This window comes from Lithobates pipiens, unplaced genomic scaffold, assembly GCF_037356315.1.
Source record: "Lithobates pipiens isolate NorthernLeopardFrog02 unplaced genomic scaffold, aLitPip1_a1.2 Scaffold_25, whole genome shotgun sequence".
NCBI classification, from domain to species: domain Eukaryota; kingdom Metazoa; phylum Chordata; class Amphibia; order Anura; family Ranidae; genus Lithobates; species Lithobates pipiens.
The window spans coordinates 6,648,478-6,667,495 of record NW_027507787.1 but is presented as its reverse complement, the minus strand read 5'-3'; the positions used below and the strand labels follow the sequence as shown (position 1 = coordinate 6,667,495).

At 40.9% G+C, this 19,018-nt stretch overlaps 1 protein-coding gene across 28 annotated transcripts in view; it reads right to left on the bottom strand.

Moving 5' to 3' along the window:
- The window catches only part of KCNMA1 (potassium calcium-activated channel subfamily M alpha 1), a 908,686-nt gene that overhangs the window by 303,855 nt on the left and 585,813 nt on the right, over positions 1-19,018 (bottom strand). For all 28 annotated transcript variants that reach the window (XM_077453994.1, XM_077453993.1, XM_077453995.1 and 25 more), the window contains one exon: positions 12,662-12,744. In XM_077453994.1, coding sequence (XP_077310120.1) covers positions 12,662-12,744 — 83 coding nt within the window. The remainder of the gene's footprint in view (positions 1-12,661; positions 12,745-19,018) is intronic.

Here is a 19,018-nt window from a genome sequence, read left to right as displayed (position 1 = left end):
TGCGGGTCCTCCGCTGTCTGCTGGGAAACACACAGATCCCAGAGACAGCGGGGACCATCCTTATTGCGCAGTGCGACTCACGCATGCGCAGTAGGGAACCACTTCCTGATTCCCATACTGAAGATGGCGGCGGCAGCACCCGAGAGCCGATCGAGAGATCGGTTTTGGGTGCCGACATCGCGGGCGCGCTGGGCGGGTAAGTGTCCTTATTTTAAGAGTCAGCAGCTGCAGCATTTGTAGCTGCTGACTTTTAAAAACAAAAAACGTCAGAACTCCCGCTTTAAAGATCGATGTATGCCACCAGCATGATGTTGTCCTACTATACACTTACATTGAAATCTTGAAGCTGGCAGATCTAGTGCTGAAGGGATAGCAAAATAGGTCTGAACTCAAGAACTTTGATAAGTGTCTCCTTCGAAAACAACATCCCCTGAACCGAGAGAGGAGGATACCACCCCAGTTTCACAGGCTGGTGGTCATCATTAAAAACATCCAGGTTATCAGAAGAAAGGACTTCCCTGATTATAGTGGCAGGTTGGAAATCCACTTCTCCAGGGATATCCTGGTTCTGCTGGTCAGGTCAGACACGTGGCTAAGTTCATAGACTGAATCCGTTTGTCCCACACTACCAGAAGGTTGAGTTGCAATGGCCCGAAGTGAAACTGCATTTTGGATTGCCTTAAAGGTGGCCACCATCCATCCAAGAATCCTGATGCAAAATTGAGAGGTGATCCATTGACCAAGGAGAAGTCCTCACTCAAGAGTTAAGGGATAAGAGATTTTTTCAGGACTGACCCTAGGTACTCAAAGCAGTAAGGGGATCCAATGCCAACTTATAGGGATTAAAGATCCACTCAAACTCCAGCAGTGTCAGCACAATCCCCTGGTCAAGGACTGACAATGCCTGTAGACCGCTCCCAAAAGGGGAAGATTCTACAGGTAGTCCATAGAGGGAGTCCCTTGAGCATATGTTACGGCCAGGACTGTGGTGAAAACACCTCGTTAAAGAATTGGGGAGCCATGGATATGCCAAAGGGCAGTGCTCCAAACTGATAATGCTGCTTGCCCACCGAAAATATATAATTTAGAAATGGAGAACTCTGGTGGGGCTGAAAAATAGAAAAGTGCAATGAGACATCCTTGATGTCCACCAAAGCCAGAAAGGTACAAGTTGAGAACCTTTAGATCCAAAATGGGCAGTATGTCTTCAATTGGTTTGGGAACAGTAAATGGGTTGGAGTAAAAACAATGGAAATATTCCCTGTCAAGATTAATGACTTCCCGAGAGAGAAGCTGTTCCAAAGCAGTCAAAATATATGCTGTTCTGCAATAAGCTGAAGGAATGTTTAAGGCATGAAATGAAGAGGAGGCATGAAATTAAGAGGAGGCAAGTCACAAAAATATAGCTTGTAGCTCTCGACCACAATATTTCAAATCTATTTGTCCAAAACATCCTGAGTCGAGATGACTGAAATGGCTGACAAACATTCCCTATCTGAAGAAGTAGTAGGGGTCCAGACATAGAGAACTTGTAATGCCAGGGTTTCTCACAGAACTGGATACCAGACTTGGGCTCAGAGTCCGAGGTCTGGGAAGCATAAAAGAGAGCTTTTCTATGTACCATAGATGTGGACTGAACCTCTGCTGTCTCCACTCTCCTCCACCCCCTGTGGCCTCCTAGATAAGAGCAGGGGAGCGCCACTGACCAATACTGAAACCATAGTAAATGTCTCAGACATTAGTGCCACCTGGAAGAGTGGTTAGAAAAAGGCTTCCAGCCCATTAACAGAAAAGTGAAACGCTGTCAGAAACAATCCAGGTATTGAAGCACAGTGGGTTCTGCTAGAACAGACTCAAGACCCCTTCAGTATGTACCCACAAGGCAAACAAGAATGCCCGAAAGAGTAGTGTCTATGCTCAAAGCCTTAAATAATAGCAGACAACTGGTAAGACTGACAAAGACTCATCTTTCAAATTATGGGGAAGACTAGTGCTGGTAGATCTCATTATAGGGATCTAGAATGCACCCATATGCCTTTATCCATCTCATAGCTAGCAGAGCCCATGGACACCACCTGTTAGCAAGTAAGGTCCTCCCTGAGCCCTGAAGGACAAAAGCAATAGCCTCTGGAATTCTGTACCAAAAGATACTTACTAGTCCAACAGCTTTATGCCGCAGATCTGTGGCCATAAAGACCAAGTTCAATCTATACCGCTCCCTAGTCAGGCTTATCCCTACAGGGGTCCTCAGGTGTGGGCTCCACCTCAATGGATCATAGCTCTAAACCTGTAGAGCACCTCACAAGCATCTCAACACAAAGCACAGTGCTATTCAGCAACTTTACAGGCAGTCCCCACTCTTGAACCCTTTCAGAGTGTAGGCTAAGCAAGGCAGGGCTGAAAATGAGTATTGCTCCTCTACTAATAAGAGAATAGATAAATGAAGGTATGCATCCTAAGCCTTTATATCTACAGTAAGAATGTCATAAAGTTTCCCTGATGCACAAACAATATCACTGACTGAATACACGCCATCTTAAACTTTCAAATTTTTACATATTCTTCAAAGCTTTGTGGTCCACAGACAGACAAATTCTGCACTTCGTGGACACCATAAAAAGGCTTGGGTAAAACCCCTTAAATCTTTCTGCAATAGAAATCATGATTACCAACCCCCAGGCCAGGAGTCCTTTCAAGGCCAGCTGCAAGTCCACCAACATCTCAGGAGAGAGGTGCAGGTTGGAGGCAAAAAAAACTCTGCAGAAAGGGTGTATGAAATGCGATTCTGTATTCCAAGGATATTAAATTGCAAACCTATTTGACACATGGGCTAGCCAGTAATCTACAAATGCTAGTTGTTGTCTCCCCAAACATCATGCAAAGGAAGAAGGGGGTGCTTCCCCTCATATTTATCCAACTTGGACTGCCAGGCACACTTGCCCCTTATGGGCCCCAGAAAGAAAAAATGGTTTGAAAAAAGTTGGCCTGAATTTGCAACGAGCTTCCCTGACTTTCTTAAGCTAAGGCAAGAAGGTGCTCTTTCCTCAGGTGAAGAAACACTTCTCGAACGCTCAGTAGCACTGACAAAAGGCACATCTTCAGGAGCCCCAGACAACACTTTCATATCTTTTTAAAGACTTCATCCAAGAGACAATCCAAGGTAGGACTGTGTATACCAAAAGATGGGAAACAGAGAGCTGCATATCACACTTGACCCCACAGAGTGGGATACATAGTTCACTTTTTCCCATACATTTTCTAGCTCTAGTAGATTGCAAGAAGACAATTACAGGATCAAAGTAAAATGACATTGAAGCCCCACAGATATTTATATTCTGATCCTAGGACTGCTGACACTTACTGGAGATGTAAAATAGAAAGAGGTGTTTTATATACGGGGTGAATGCTCTCTAATATGACCTTTCTGGGAAGGAATTCTAGTCATCTACAAATACATTTCAGGACTTAAGATTAAAAAAAAAAATAATAAAAAAATAATAATAATCCTATTATTACCCTACTATCCATCGTACCTGGAAAATATAAATATATTAATAGCAGCCTATTAGGTAATTTTTTTATTTAGCTGTATTGGAGATCATTTTTACCTACTCATCCTCAGGCAGCTTCTCCCATTAAGTCACTCTCTCAAAGATGCAGTGGTAGGATTCTACATTCTTCATTAATTTCTGCGCTCTGAACCAACCTTCAAGGTGTAGACATTGGCCTCTGTGCCCCGATCACTTACAGTGCCTGAATCTGCTGCTGTAGACACAGATTCACTTGCTGCTAAGAGGAGCTATTGAGCTTCAGTCAACTGATGCAGGTGCTGGGTGGTTACCATTTTAGTCTCTAGCTAGTTAGCATTTGCCAATTAAAGCTGCTTTACTACTTTCATTCTTTTTGTTCAAAAACAGGTGTCTGTCACTGCAAAGCACTGCCTGCATCCAAGTACAATATTTTATGAAAGAAAGGCTCAGCTAGTAATGGCATTGGTAAACCCTGCTTTAGACAGGGGCACTCTGAGAACAGTCCATGCAGGTTTGTCCTGCACCCTTATTCAGAAAAGCATCAAAAGGATGGTGTTGTACAGCAAGCCCATAGCAGACACAAACCCTGGAGTCCCTCACCATGTGTAGGTGAAAAACATATGTGGCAGCCAGTGTGTATGTGTATCTATATTATATATAGATACACATATGCAAATCATTATTAGGATGTGCAGTATTTAACAATGAGTCCATTTCACCTCCTAACATTTAAGCTGAAACTCATGGTCATCGCCCCACCATGAAGATGTCATTATGCTAATGCTGGTGGTGCACTGAAACTGAAAGGAATTCGGAAAGACAGGGTAAAATGGAGGGGTGGTGGTGTCTGTCTCTATGTGAGAAGTGATCTCAAAGTGAGTGTGAAAGAGGACCTAGTTGACGGAGAGTGTGATGAGTCTGAAGCATTATGGGTGGAACTGTACATGGGTGTGCGTACTACAAAGGTCATCATTGGACTGTGTTACAGACCTCCCAATGTTAATGAGGAAGTGGAGACTCTGCTCTTTGCACAGATGGAAAGGGCTGGGACAGTGATAATAATAGGGGATTTTAACCACTTCACGCCCGCCCTATAGCCGAAAGACGGCTACAGAGCGGACGCTATCTGCCGGGAGGCAATCCCTGGAAGTCCTCCTGTTTACTTCCGCAATGCGCGCTCCCGGGAGCGCGCATCGGGGAAGTTCTGTGCTGGCCGTGTCCCTCGGACACAGCCAGTCACAGATCGCTGTAAACGGCCAATCACAGCGGCCGTTTACAGCACGATCGGCCTATCCAATGAGAGATGATCTCATATGTAAACATATGAGATCATCTCTCAGTGCCGCTCTCCCTCCTCACACAGACAGTGAGAAGGGACAGATGAACAGATGCAGCGGCCGTAAGTAAAAAAAACAAAAAAACTAAAAAAAGTTTAAAAAAGGGCCATCCACCCCAGTGCCATCCTTGCCCAGTGCCATCCTTGCCCAGTGCCATTCTCGCCCAGTGCCATCTTCCCCAGAGCCACCTGTTAGTGCTATCTGTCCCCAGTGCCACCTGTTAGTGCCATCTGTCCCCAGTGCCACCTGTTAGTGCTATTTATCTCCAGTGCCACCTGTTGTCAGTGCCATTTGTCCCCAGTGCCATCTGTCATCAGTGCCACATAGTGCCATCTGTCATCAGTGCCACATATTAGTGCCATCTGTCATCAGTGCCATGTATCAGTGCCATTTGTCATCAGTGCCACCTGTCAGTGTCACGTGCCATCTGTTGTCAGTGTCCCGTGTCATCAATGCCACTTATCAGTGCCATCTGTCATCAGTGTCACGCGTCATCGGTGCCACGTATTAGTGGCACGTATTAGTGTCATCTGTCATCAGTGCCACATATTAGTGCCACCTGTCATCAGTGCCACGTGTCATCAGTGCCATATATAAGTGCCATCTGTCGTCGGTGCCACATATTAGTGCCATCTGTCGTCAGTGCCACATATAAGTGCCATCTGTCGTCAGCGCCACATATAAGTGCCATCTGTCGTCAGCGCCACATATTAGTGCCATCTGTCATCAGTGCCACGTGTCATTGTCCTGGTGCTCCAAGGCCTTCAAAAGTGTAATAGGTAGTCAACAAGTTAGAGGTGTAATTTATGCTCCTAGAACACATGATGGCGCTACCTGCATGTTGGGCCTCTCTATGTGGCCAGGCTGTGAAAAAGTCCCACACATGTGGTATTGTAATACTCAGGAGGAGTAGCATAATTTTTTTGGGGGTGTCATTTGTGGTATAAACGTGCCATGTGAGAAAAATAACCTATTACAATGACAATTTTGTGGAAAAAAAAACAAAAAAAAAAAAACTTAATTTTGCAAAGAATTGTGGGAAAAAAATGACAACATCAAAAAGCTCACTATGCCTCTTACTAAATACCTTGAAATGTCTACTTTGCAAAAAGGGGTCATTTGGGGGGTATTTGTACTTTCCTGACATGTTCGGGTCGTAAGAAATGAGATAGGCCACCAGTACATAAGATGTGATCAATTTTGTATGATTCGCACCACAGTTTGTAGACTCTCTAACTTTCACAAAGACCAAATAAAATCCACTAACTTGGGTTATTTTTACCAAAGACATGTAGCAGTATAAATTGTGGCCAAAATTTATGAAGAAAAATTTATAATTTGCATAATTTTGTCACAGAAACAAAGAAATATGCGTTTTTTTTCAAAATTTTCGGTCTTTTTTCATTTATAGCGCAAAAAATAAGAACCTCAGAGGTGATCAAATACCACCAAAATAAAGCTCTATTTGTGGGAAAAAAATGACAAAAAATTCATTTGGGTACAGTGTTGCATGATTGAGTAATTGTCAAAGTGTGAGAGCACCGAAAGCTGAAAATTGGTCTGGGCAGGAAGGGTGTTTAAGTGCCCAGTAAGCAAGTGGTTAACTACCCGGAAATTGACTGGTGTAATGGCACTGCTGGGACAGTTAAAGGGCAGAAATGTATAAACAAGTATGTATAAACAATGTATTACAAGACAATTTTATGGTCCAGTTTATTGAGGCCTCGACTAGGAATGACGCTCTGCTGGACCTGGTAATCTCAAACCATGCAGAGCTTATTACCAATATTCATACAAAAGAACAACTGGGTAGCAGTGACCATAACACGATTTCATTTAATGTTAGCGGCAAACAACAAACACATACGGGAAAGATAAAAACACTTAACTTTAAGAGAGTAAATTTTCCAAAGATGAGGGCTGCTCTCCAGTACTTAGACTGTGAGGTAATATTGGCATCAATGGACACAGAAGAGAAATGGAAATTCTTCAAAAAGACTGTATGCAAACTCTCTGCAAAGTACAGTGGATATAAGTCTACACACCCCTGATAAAATGGCAGGTTTCTGAGATGTAAAACAAATTAGACAAAGATAAATAATTTCAAAAGAATTCCACCTTTAATGTGACCTATAAACTGTACAATTCAATTGAAAAACAAAGCAAAATCTTTTTGAGGGGGGTAAAAAATAAAAATAAATTAATGTGGTTGCATAGATGTGCACACCCTCTTTTAACTGGGGATGTAGCTGTGTTCAGAATTAAGCAGTCACTTTCAAACTCATGTTAAATAGGCGTCAGTACACACCTCCCCATCATTTAAAGTGCCTCTGATTAACCCCGAATAAAATTCAGCAGTTCTAGTAAGTCTTTGCTGACATTTCCTTGGTCGCATCCTACAGCAAAAGCCATGGTCTGCAGAGAGCTTCCAAAGCATCAGAGGGATCTCATTGTTAAAAGGTATCAGTGAGGAGAAGGGTAAAACAAAAAATTCCAATGCCTTAGATATACCATGGAACACAGTCATCATCAAGTAGAGAAAATATGTCACAACACTGATATTACCAAGAACTGGATGTCCCTCCAAAATTAATGAAAAAACGAGAAGAAAACTGGTCAGGGAGGCTGCCAAGTGGCCTACAGCAACATTAAGGGAGCTGCAGGAATATCTGGCAAGTACTGGCTGCATGGTACATGTGACAACAATCTCCCGTATTCTTCATATGTCTGGGTTATGAGGTAGATTGGCAAGACAGAAGCCTTTCCTTGCGACAAAAAACATCCCAACGCCAGCTAAATTTTGCAAAAAACACATCTGAAGTCTCCCAAAAGCATGTGGGAAAATGTGTTATGGTCTGATGAAACCAAGGTTGAACTTTTGTCCAAAATTTCAAGAGATATATTTGGTGTAAAAACACTGCGCATCACCAAAAGAACACCATATCCACAGTGAAGCATGGTGGTGGCAGCATCATGCTTTTGGGCTGTTTTTCTTCAGCTAGAACATGGGCCTTAGTCAAGGTAGAGGAAATGATGAACAGTTCCAAATACCAGTCATTATTGGCACAAAACCTTCAGGCTTCTGCTAGAAAGCTGAACTTGAAGAAGCACTTCATATTTCAGCATGACAATGACCCAAAGCATACATAAAATCAAAGGAATTTTATTATTTTTATATCCCTCCACCTAAAATATTTCAGTTTGTTGTTCAACTGGGTTGTACAGTTTATTGGTCACATCAAAGGTGTAAAAAGTTCTGAAATTATTTATTTTTGTCTCATTTTTTTGTTACATCACATAAACCTGACATTTTAACAGGGGTGTGTAGACTTTTTATATCCACTGTATATTTCCATGGGCAAGAAGTTTAAAAGGCTAATGAAACCTATGTGGCTCACGACCAAAGTTAAAAATGGCTATAAATAATAAGAAAATAGATTATAAAAAAAAATAAAATAAGAAACACCATCATCGTTTAAATGCTACAAAGACTATAACAGAATATGTAAAGGAAATCAAAGGCACAAAAATTCAACACGAACGACAGATTGCGAAAGATAGTAGAACAAACCCCAAAAAATTCTTCAAATATATTAATAGTAAAAAGGTCAGGTAGGCCCTTTAAAAAATTATTTAGAGTGGATGACTGGGGACAAAGAGAAGGCTAATTTATTAAATACTTTCTTCAGCTCTGTGTATACAAAGGAGCATTGGGGAGCTAAATGTGGTGACCATATTTAAAAAGGTATCAAAGTCTTTACCGAGTAACGATAGACCGGTTAGTTTAACTTTTATAGTCAGGCAGATACTGGAGAGTTTAATAAAAGACCACATAGATGAGTTCTTGCTGGAAAAAAAAATATTTTAAGCAACAGACAGCATGGATCCACAAAAGACAGAAGAGTTTTACAAACAAACCTAATTTCTTTTTATGAGAAGGTAAGTAAAACGTTGGCCAGTGGGGTGGCTGTGGACGTGGTACACTTGGATTTTGCAAAAGCATTTGACAAAGTTCCCCACATACGACTAATGTGTAAGGTAAAGTCTACAGGTTTGGAAAGCTAAATTTATAAATTGATAGAAAACTGGCTAAAAAAACAAATTCAGAGAGTAAAACATGTGAAGAGAATGGAACTGGGACTTTACATGAGGCAAGTCAATCATTAGTTAGCTGTTTCTGATGCCTAAATGGTAAGGTCATATGGTAACATATTCCACAGAATCACTATTATATCTATAATTTGATAATACTTATAATAATACCGTAATCACAAGATTTCCAAAGTAAAATTCGTATAAAATATTTAATACAATTGATCGTTAGACAAGATGATACCAGTAATGAGGATACAGAAGGCAAATGATGTTTTTAGTACAGCCATGTATATATAAAATAAACTAAAATAAGAATCAACAAAGCAATACATTAAAGATTGTGCAAGATAGGGGAGATAATTTTGACGCATCCATAAGATATTAACTCTACGCGTTTCATGGTTTTGTACCAATCTTCAGGAGTCAGATGCATATAGATATGGGCTGGGGAGAGATGAAATGGATACATTTTAATTTAATAACAAAGGAAATGGTCTATTTGGGTAGAGGATAGAACTAAAGGGGTATATAATATCAAAAATACTCACTGGATGCCAATGAATAAGATCAAAAAACTCCTAGAGTGAAATTGGTGGAAGTCTGGGCTATATGCGGTCTCAAACGGGGTTGAGGCAAAAAACATCCCCAAGATGGGTGAACCCCGGACCAGGGAAAAGCAGCCGACACAGTCACCGGAACATCACACTGCAACATCGCCTGGGAATGTATAAGTGTACCACCGTGAACTTACAATACTAATAACAAAAATAGGAAATGTGAAATAATTAGTGAAGGACAATTTGATGAGATATATGTGTAAACTAATAATACCATTGTGGATATGTAAAAGAAATGTAATTGAATTATGTGTGTGAGTGCCGTAAGTATAAGTATGATCACTGGAAAATGTGATTACCCATAGTGTACCACATATAAATAAATGAAGTGTAACAGATGTATTTACCTGAGGTTACAAAAAATTGTGCCGGTTGGACATTCCCGGAAGCGATAGTGCAGGGATTGAGCCGGCCAAGGAGCCCGCCACTGATATACCCCGGATCCGGGGCGTGTTCATGCCAACGTCATGAAACGCCGGAACAGCGTGCAGGGATAGGGGGGACTCTTCCCGCGCGTGCTGATGATCGCGGTGGATGCCCGCCCATCCGACGCGAAGACGTATGATGACAAAAAAACACTAACTCCTACAATGCAGCGTCGAATGACGCTGCATGCAGAGCGTGTTGCCATGACACCGATGCGCTGAGGTCACGTCCCACCCCCATCAGTAAAAGGATGGGCGGGGGAAGCGGACTAGGCACATCGCAACCCCGAAATAGAAACCAGTGCACCAGTTCCACCATCACTCGAAGGGGTAAAAAAATATAAAAAAATATACATAAAAAATGAAAATAAAATATGAAATGAAAAAAATGAAATAATTTTATTAAAAAATATTAAAAAGAGAAACGTTTTAAAGAAAAATGAAAAAAAAGTGTTTTTTTTGCAGAAATTAATTGGGTCGGTATTGATTAAATAGGTACAATAAAATTATTATATTAAAATGTATCCATTTCATCTCTCCCCAGCCCATATCTATATGCATCTGACTCCTGAAGATTGGTACAAAACCATGAAACGCGTAGAGTTAATATCTTATGGATGCGTCAAAATTATCTCCCCTATCTTGCACAATCTTTAATGTATTGCTTTGTTGATTCTTATTTTAGTTTATTTTATATATACATGGCTGTACTAAAAACATCATTTGCCTTCTGTATCCTCATTACTGGTATCATCTTGTCTAACGATCAATTGTATTAAATATTTTATACGAATTTTACTTTGGAAATCTTGTGATTACGGTATTATTATAAGTATTATCAAATTATAGATATAATAGTGATTCTGTGGAATATGTTACCATATGACCTTACCATTTAGGCATCAGAAACAGCTAACTAATGATTGACTTGCCTCATGTAAAGTCCCAGTTCCATTCTCTTCACATGTTTTACCCAATTTAGGGATGGGGGCAAGCCAATATTCAATCTAGAATTGGGTCAGGTCACAATTTCTCTCTAAATTCAGAGAGTAGTGGTTGATGATTCTTACTCTGAGTGGTCTAAAATTATCAGTGGTGTACCCCAGGGTTCAGTGTTGAGACTCTTAATTTTTAATATCTTTAAAAATGATATAGGGTCTGGGATTAAAATTAACATTTCTGTCTTTGCAGAAGACACCAAGCTATGCAGCAGATTAACGTCCTTACAGGATGTCTCCAATTTACAAGCCGACCCCAATGCATTGTCTAATTGGGCAACTAAGTGGCAAAAGAGGTTTAATGTTGATGAATGTAAAGTTATGCACTTTGGGGCTAAAAATATGCATGCTTCAAACATAGTAGGGGGAGGACAACTGGGGGAATCCATAATGGAGAAGGATCTGGGGGTTTTGGTAGATCATAAGCTCAATAATAGCATGCAATGCCAAGCTGCGGTTTCCAAAGTGAGCAAGTTTTGGGCACCGGTTCTCAAAAAGGATACAGGGGAACTTGAAAAAGTGCAGAAGAGGGCAACCAAACTGATAAGAGGCATGGAGGAGCTCAGCTATGAGGAAAGATTAGAGGAAGTGAATTTATTCTCTCTTGAGAAGAGCAGTAAGAGCTGTAAAAATGTGGAATAGACTCCCTCCAGAGGTGTTTCTGGCAAGCTCAGTAGCTTTAAAAAAAGGCCTGGATTCTTTCCTAAATGTACATAATATAACTGGGTACTGACATTTATAGGTAAAGTTGATCCAGGGAAAATCCAATTACCTCTCAGGGGATCAGGAAGGATTTTTTCCCCTGCTGTAGCAAATTGGAGCATGCTTTGCTGTTTTATTTTACCTTCCTTAGTGAAGTGAAGTGAAGGATTGTGTATGTGAGATTGTATGATTTTTTTTTTGGTTGAACTAGATGGACTTGTGTCTTTTTTTCAACCTGACTAACCATGTATGGATGCTTGCTCTTGGTATCCCTGACACTGTGATCTAATGGTTCTAAATGTGTCTCTTCATGGGTGAACTGTGCCTGTTGCAAGGTTAAAAAATACAAAAAACTCAATATTTGTAAACAGAATGTAAATTTTAAAAAGTCAACCTCATTACCTGACTGATAAACAAGAATGAGTTTACCAAGTCATGCTGTCCTATACATGATGCATTAGCCACTGTGGTTACATATTTTGGGCATTCATTTGGGCTATTATGCCACATACACACGACCAGACTTTTTGACAGCAAAGGTCCGACGGAGCGAGTCCGTCGGACAATTAGATCGTGTGTGGGCCCCATCGGACCTTTGCTTGCCAAAAATCCGTCAGACTTTAGAAATAGAACATGTTTTAAATTTTCCCACCAGAACTCTGCCGGACCGAGAAATCCATTCGTGTGTATGCTAGTCCGACGGACAAAAACCGACGCTAGGGCAGCTATTGGCTACTGGCTATGAACTTCATTATTCTAGTTCGGTCGTACGTCATCACGTTCGAATTTTGACTTTGGCGGCGTGATTGTGTGTGGCCAAGTCCGTTCATTCGGAAAGTCCATCGGAAGTCTGTCGGAACTCCGCCGAAAGTCAGTCTGAAAGACCATTGGACCTAGTCCCTCGAAAAGTCCAGTCGCGTGTACGCGGCATTAGATTCAAATTACATGTAAATGTACCTCATTATGTTTGACGCATCTTCCGCATCAGGGTCAGCACAGTACTTGTTGGCTAGGATCAGACAGGCATCTGCTGATTCAATCTGAAATGGATGACAGAACATTACACACACATCCGACAACCCCACATGAGAATAATTTACATATCCCTTTTTCATAAACCCTGTAAACAATCAACAAAATCAAGTGAAAACTTTTTAAATGTTAAACATTTTTAAGCTCGTCATGGGAGAGTTCCCCCGGAGCGGCTTTAAAGCAGCAAGGTAAATGAGTGATATATGTAGTTGGAAAAATACGTTCTTTATTAAAAAGTTTTTTTGATTACCATACAATATTTGCACAAGGGTTAAAATATGTGCTTTTTAGGGGAGCATACCCCAAGGTGCAAAAGAAAGCAAACACAAGATTGTACATGACAATATGTCTAATGTGTGACAATGGCTGATACGTTTTGACCCATTTTTGGGGTGGAGGAAAAAAGGGTGAGGGTATATGAATGCATGGACAGGGTGTATTAACTGCTTGCGGACCAGCGCATGCCGATTTACGTTGGTAGAATGGCACTGGTGGGGGCAAAAGGGAGCACAGGTACGTCTCCTTTAAGAAGCGCTGCTGCGGGCATGTGCGCTTGCTGAGGTCTTCGTGACCGTGGGTCCCACGGACTCGATATGCACCGGGTGCCCGCGATCGTGTTACGGAGAGGTAGAATAAGGATATGCTTTTGTAAATAAAGCATTTTCCTGTTGTGTCTAGTGACAGGACAGAGATCACTGCTCTCTGTCATCGAGAGCAGTGATCGCTGTCATGTGAGGTGTAGCCCCTCCCCACCAGTTAGAATCACTCCCTAGGGCACACATAACCCCTTCACCACCAGTGTCATTTATACAGCAATCAATGCTTTTTTTATAGCACTGATTGCTGTATAAATGAAAATGGTCCCAAAATAGTGTCAAAAGTGTTCGATGTGTCCGCCATAATGTCGCAGTCCCAAAAAAATAAAAATCACAGATCACTGCAATTACTAATAAAAAAAAATTATGAAAATGCTATAAATCTATCCCCTATTTTGTAAACACTATAAATTTTGCTCAAACCAATCAATATACGCTTATTGCGATTTTTATTTACCAAAAATATGTAGAATAACTCATATCTGCCTAAACTGAGGACTTTTTTTTTATACATATTTTTGGGGAATATTTATTATAGAAAAAAGTAAAAAATATTGCTTTTTTTTCAAAATGTATTTGTTTATAGCGCAAAAAATAAAAACTGCAGAGGCAATATTGTCTGGGTACAACCTCGTACGACCATGCAATTGTCAGTTAAAGAGACACAGTGCCGAATCACGCAAAAAGTGCTCTGGTCAGGAAGTGCTTAAAGAAGTGTGAGGAAAAAATGCAGAGCGTAAAAGAGTGCTGAGTGTAGTGTAAATAGAAATTTACACTACACTCTTTCACATTCTGCACTTTTTCCTCACACGTCTTTAAAACACCTTGTCATCCATTCATATACCCATACCCTTTTTTCCTTTCCCCCCTTTTTCAGTTTTTGTTTTGCCTTTCTCTTGTTGGCTCTTCACCATTTTTTTGTGTTTTTTTTTTTCTGTTCTTTTCACTTTTTTTTTCATCATCCCCTTTCACTCCCGCAGCCTCACATCACCCTATTCACACTTCGCTATTTTCCCCATCAATTTTTCTTTTTCCCTCACACATTTTTATTCAAATTACACTCTGCACTTTTTCACATTCTGCACCTTTTCCTCACACTTCCTGAATACACCCTGCATTCACATACTCTCACTTTGTTTTTGTTTTTTTCACCTTTAGCACTTTAGTTTTAATTTATTTTTTATTGCTTGTAATCCTTTTTTGATATTCACTCCCTTCATTCCCTTTTTCTTATTTTTCATAGGTCAACTTCTCCCCAATCCTTCACGTATTTAATCACATCACGCCTTTGCGTCTTTGCGTCTTTAGTTCTTCCTCATCATCACTTTCATGCACTCAGTAATTCTGTGATACACACAGTATGCATTTAATACTTTTCTCAGGGGTCTGCCCCTGACCGTACCATTAATTATAACTAGAATAACAAAACTCTTAAATGTTGTATACGTATTATTTCATATATATCTTATGTATTCATGCTCTGGAATTCTGCCACAGGTGTCCACCCCACCCGGCCTTGGATTACACAGGATCATCTGACAGCTCTTAGGGATATTTTGGTTGGGGGGTCCCCACCGCATATATTGGTCATTATATGAGATGGTCACTTTTTGTACTTGTCAGCCTTTCGTGCATTTTTCAATCTAATGTGCTAAATGCCTTTTTTTGTAGCAAACCTATTCTCTGAAGAAGACCCCAACAAAATGGGTCAAAACGCATCAGCAAAAGTGTCAGGCATTGTCACACATTAGACATATTGTCATGTAATGTCATGTACAATCTTGTGTTTGTGCTAAAGAGCTCATATTTTAACCCTTGTGGAAATATTGTATGTTAATAAAATTTTTTTTTAAGAAAGAACATTTTTCCAACTACATGTATCGCTCGCTCATTCACCTTGCTGCTTTAACCCCCTGGGAGAACTCTCCCATGATATATTACCCAGAGTGTGCAGCACTATTACCTCTCCCCCATATGTGTCTTTCCCATGCTACATTTTTAAGCTTTCAAATCTACCCCAACCATCATGTCATAAGAAGTTAAAAACAAAAACCTAAAGGATATCAAGGCAAAAAAAACTTTTGACCTACCTGTAAATTCCATATCTTAGCAGTAGAGGACAAAGGTAGAATATTTATACACCATGAGTTACAGGCATATACCTTCAGGTGATTGACACTGGCAAAGATTTAGAAGGCACGCCCCCGCCCCCGAGTGCCTCCCCTACACCCCTACCCCCTCAGCTTTGTAGCAAGCAATTTAAAGTAAAATATAGAATTAAAGGGGGTGGCCTGTGCTTATTACACTACTCCTGGATATTAAATTTACAGGTAAGTGAAAATTCCTCTCATCTTAGAAAAAAAAATGTGTGCCATTCAGATTTTACTTTAATACACTGTCTTTGATGTAGTCTATGTCATTGAGTATAGCTGCTATATACAGTTGTGCTCATACGTTTACATACCCTGGCAGAATTTATGATTTCTTGGCTATTGTTCAGAGAATATGAATGATACACAAAAACATTTCTTTCACTCATGGTTACTGTTTGGCTTAAGCCATTTATTATCAATCAACTGTTTTTACTCTTTTTAAAACATAATAGCAACAGAAACTACCCAAATGACCCTGATCAAAAGTTAACATACCCTGGTGATTTTGGCCTGATAACATGCACACAAGTTGACACAAAGGGGTATGAATGGCTGTTAAAGGTAACCATCCTCACCTGTGATCTGTTTGCCTGTAATTATTGTTTGTGTGTATAAAAGGTCATTACGTTTCTGGACTCCTGACAGACCCCTGCATCTTTTATCCAGTGCTGCACTGATGTTTCTGGATTCTGAATAATAGGGAAATCAAAATAATTGTCAAAGGATTTGCGAGAAAGGGTAGTTGAACTATATAAAACAGGAAAGGGATATAAAAATATATCCAAGGAATTGAGAATGCCAATCAGCAGTGTTCAAACTCTAATCAAGAAGTGGAAAATGAGGGGGTCTGTTGAAACAAAACCATGGTCAGGTAGACCAACTAAAATTTCAGCCACAACTGTCAGGAAAATTGTTCGGGATGCAAAGAAAAACCCACAAATAACTTCAGGTGAAATACAGGACTCTCTGAAAACATGTGATGTGGCTGTTTCAAGATGCCCAATAAGGAGGCACTTGAAAAAAGATGGGCTGCGTGGTCGAGTCGCCAAATGAAAGCCCTTACTACGCAAATGCCACAAAGTATCCCACTTACAATACGCCAAACAGCACAGAGACAAGCCTCAAACCTTCTCGCACAAAGTCATTTAGAGTGATGAGACCAAAACTAAATGCTACATTTGGAGAGGAGTCAACAAGGCCTAGGATGAAAGGTACGGCAGTGGATCGCTGATGTTTTTGGGATGTGTGCGCTACAAAGGCTCAGGAAATTTGGTCAAAATTGATGGCAAGATGAATGCAGTATTTTATCAAACAATACTGGAGGAACATTTGCATTCATCAGCCAGAAAGCTGCGTATGTGACGCACTTGGACATTCCAACATGACAGTGATCCACAACACAAGGCCAAGTCGACCTGTCATTGGCTACAGCAGAATAAAGTGAAGGTTCCGGAGTGGCCATCTCAGTCTCCTGACCTCAATATCATTGAGCCACTCTGGGGAGATCTCAAACGTGCAGTCCATGCAAGACAGCCCAAGAATTTCAAGGAACTAGAGGCTTTTTGCCATATAGAATGGGCAGCTTTACCATCTGAGAAGATAAAGAGCCTCATCCACAAACACCACAAAAGACTTTAAGCTGCCATTGATGTTAAAGGGGGCAATACATGATATTAAAGCGGAGTTCCACCCTAAAGTGGAACCTCCGCTCATCGGATTCCTCCCCCTGAAAGGTGCCACAATTGGCACCTTTCAGGGGGGAGGGGGGGGTGCAGATACCTGTATAATCCAGGTATCTGCACCCTCTTCTGGGAATAGCTAGCCGCAGTTGCCCGTCCCCTGCCCCATTGTGATGTGGGAAACGCACAGTTCCCAGAACACAACGGGGACCAGTAACGATGTGCAGTGTGACTTGCGCATGTGCAGTAGGGAACCCGGCAGTGAAGCCGCAACACTTCACTTCCTGATTCCCTGACTGAGGATGGCGGCGGGGGCAGCCGAGAGACAAGCAGTTGCTTGACATCTGCTGCCGACATCGCAGGCACCCTGGACAGGTAAGTGTCCATTTATTAAAAGTCAGCAGCTGCAGTATTTGGAGCTACGCTTTAAGAACTGGGGTATGTAAACTTTTGATCAGGGCCATTTGGGTAGTTTCTGTTGCCATTATGATTTAAAAAGGGTACCACAGTCGACTGATAGTAAATGGCTTCAGCCAAAGATTAACCATGAGTGAAAGAAATTTTTTAGTGTTATCATTCATATTCTCTAAAAAATGGCCAATAAATCATAAATTCCATCAGGGTATGTAAACTTTGAAACACAACTATCTATCATACAATGTACCATGTTGTTGTTATTGTCAGTTCTTATATATAACGTTTTGCCACATGTTATGAATATGGATATAAACCATATGTACCATACAAACATATTATGTATTTACTATAAGAGAATAAACACAGTTTTTATACTGACACATGCCTCATTTAAAGTCCCCAAATTCCCCTTTATTCTACAGATTTAGGGATGGAGACGTATTTCACATACGTTTCATTTAAAGCCCCCCCCCCCCCCCCAAAAAAAAAAAAACTATTCATATTCCTTCTAATTAATTCCTTAATTGTACTATACAGGACACAGGCAAAATATTCACACACCATGGAGCGACCGCAAGCAACAAATTGAAAAGATGGGTGACAATGAGGCAAACAGAATATTGCCAAAATGTCCAAAAAGGTTAAAAACACCCAATCTCAAAGAGCCCCTGCGAGAACCTTGGGACCAAAAGCACATCAACTGAAGATCAGATGTCCACCTGATAAAGCTTTGAAAAAGTATGAACAGAAAGTCAAGTGGTGGTCTTGCACTGTTAGGCAACTGAGGCTTGGTGCCAAATTGCCATTGAAACATCCACTGACCTGGTGGAATGGGCATGTGGAAGTACAGGAGGAGTTTTCTTTTTGAGAATGTAGGTTCTTGCAATCAGATTTCAAATCCACTGTACAATGATGGACTTTGAAGTAGGGTGTCCTTTGTGAGGTCCAGAAAACAGGACAGAGGGACTCCACTGTCTGATTGGAGCAGTCGACTTGATTTATATGTCCAGGAAACAGAAATTTCCTTTGGATGCTTTGGAGCAAGGAAAATGGATGAAAGTCATCAATGGAGTGGAATGATTAAGCCCCTTTTGAAAGAACGGATGGCCTTGGAAATTAATACAACCTAGTCATTGTGAAAAATTAGGAAATGTTCTGTACAGGAAAGAGCTGCCAGGTCAGAGACAGGTTCTGGCAGAAGTGATAGTGACCCAAAAGGATACTTTGCATGAGAGATCCCCTAAGGGTGGTTTCTCCTGGGTAGAATGAACCAAGTCGAGATCCCAAGGAAGCACAGGGTGCTGCAATGGGGGGCATAAGAAAGACCAGATTGTAGGAAGGGCAGAATGTGACCTACAAAGTTCTGGGATTGAAGTGCCTGTGGTCACAATGTGGGAATCACATACTCCAAAACCCCTCTATCCTTTCATACCTGGG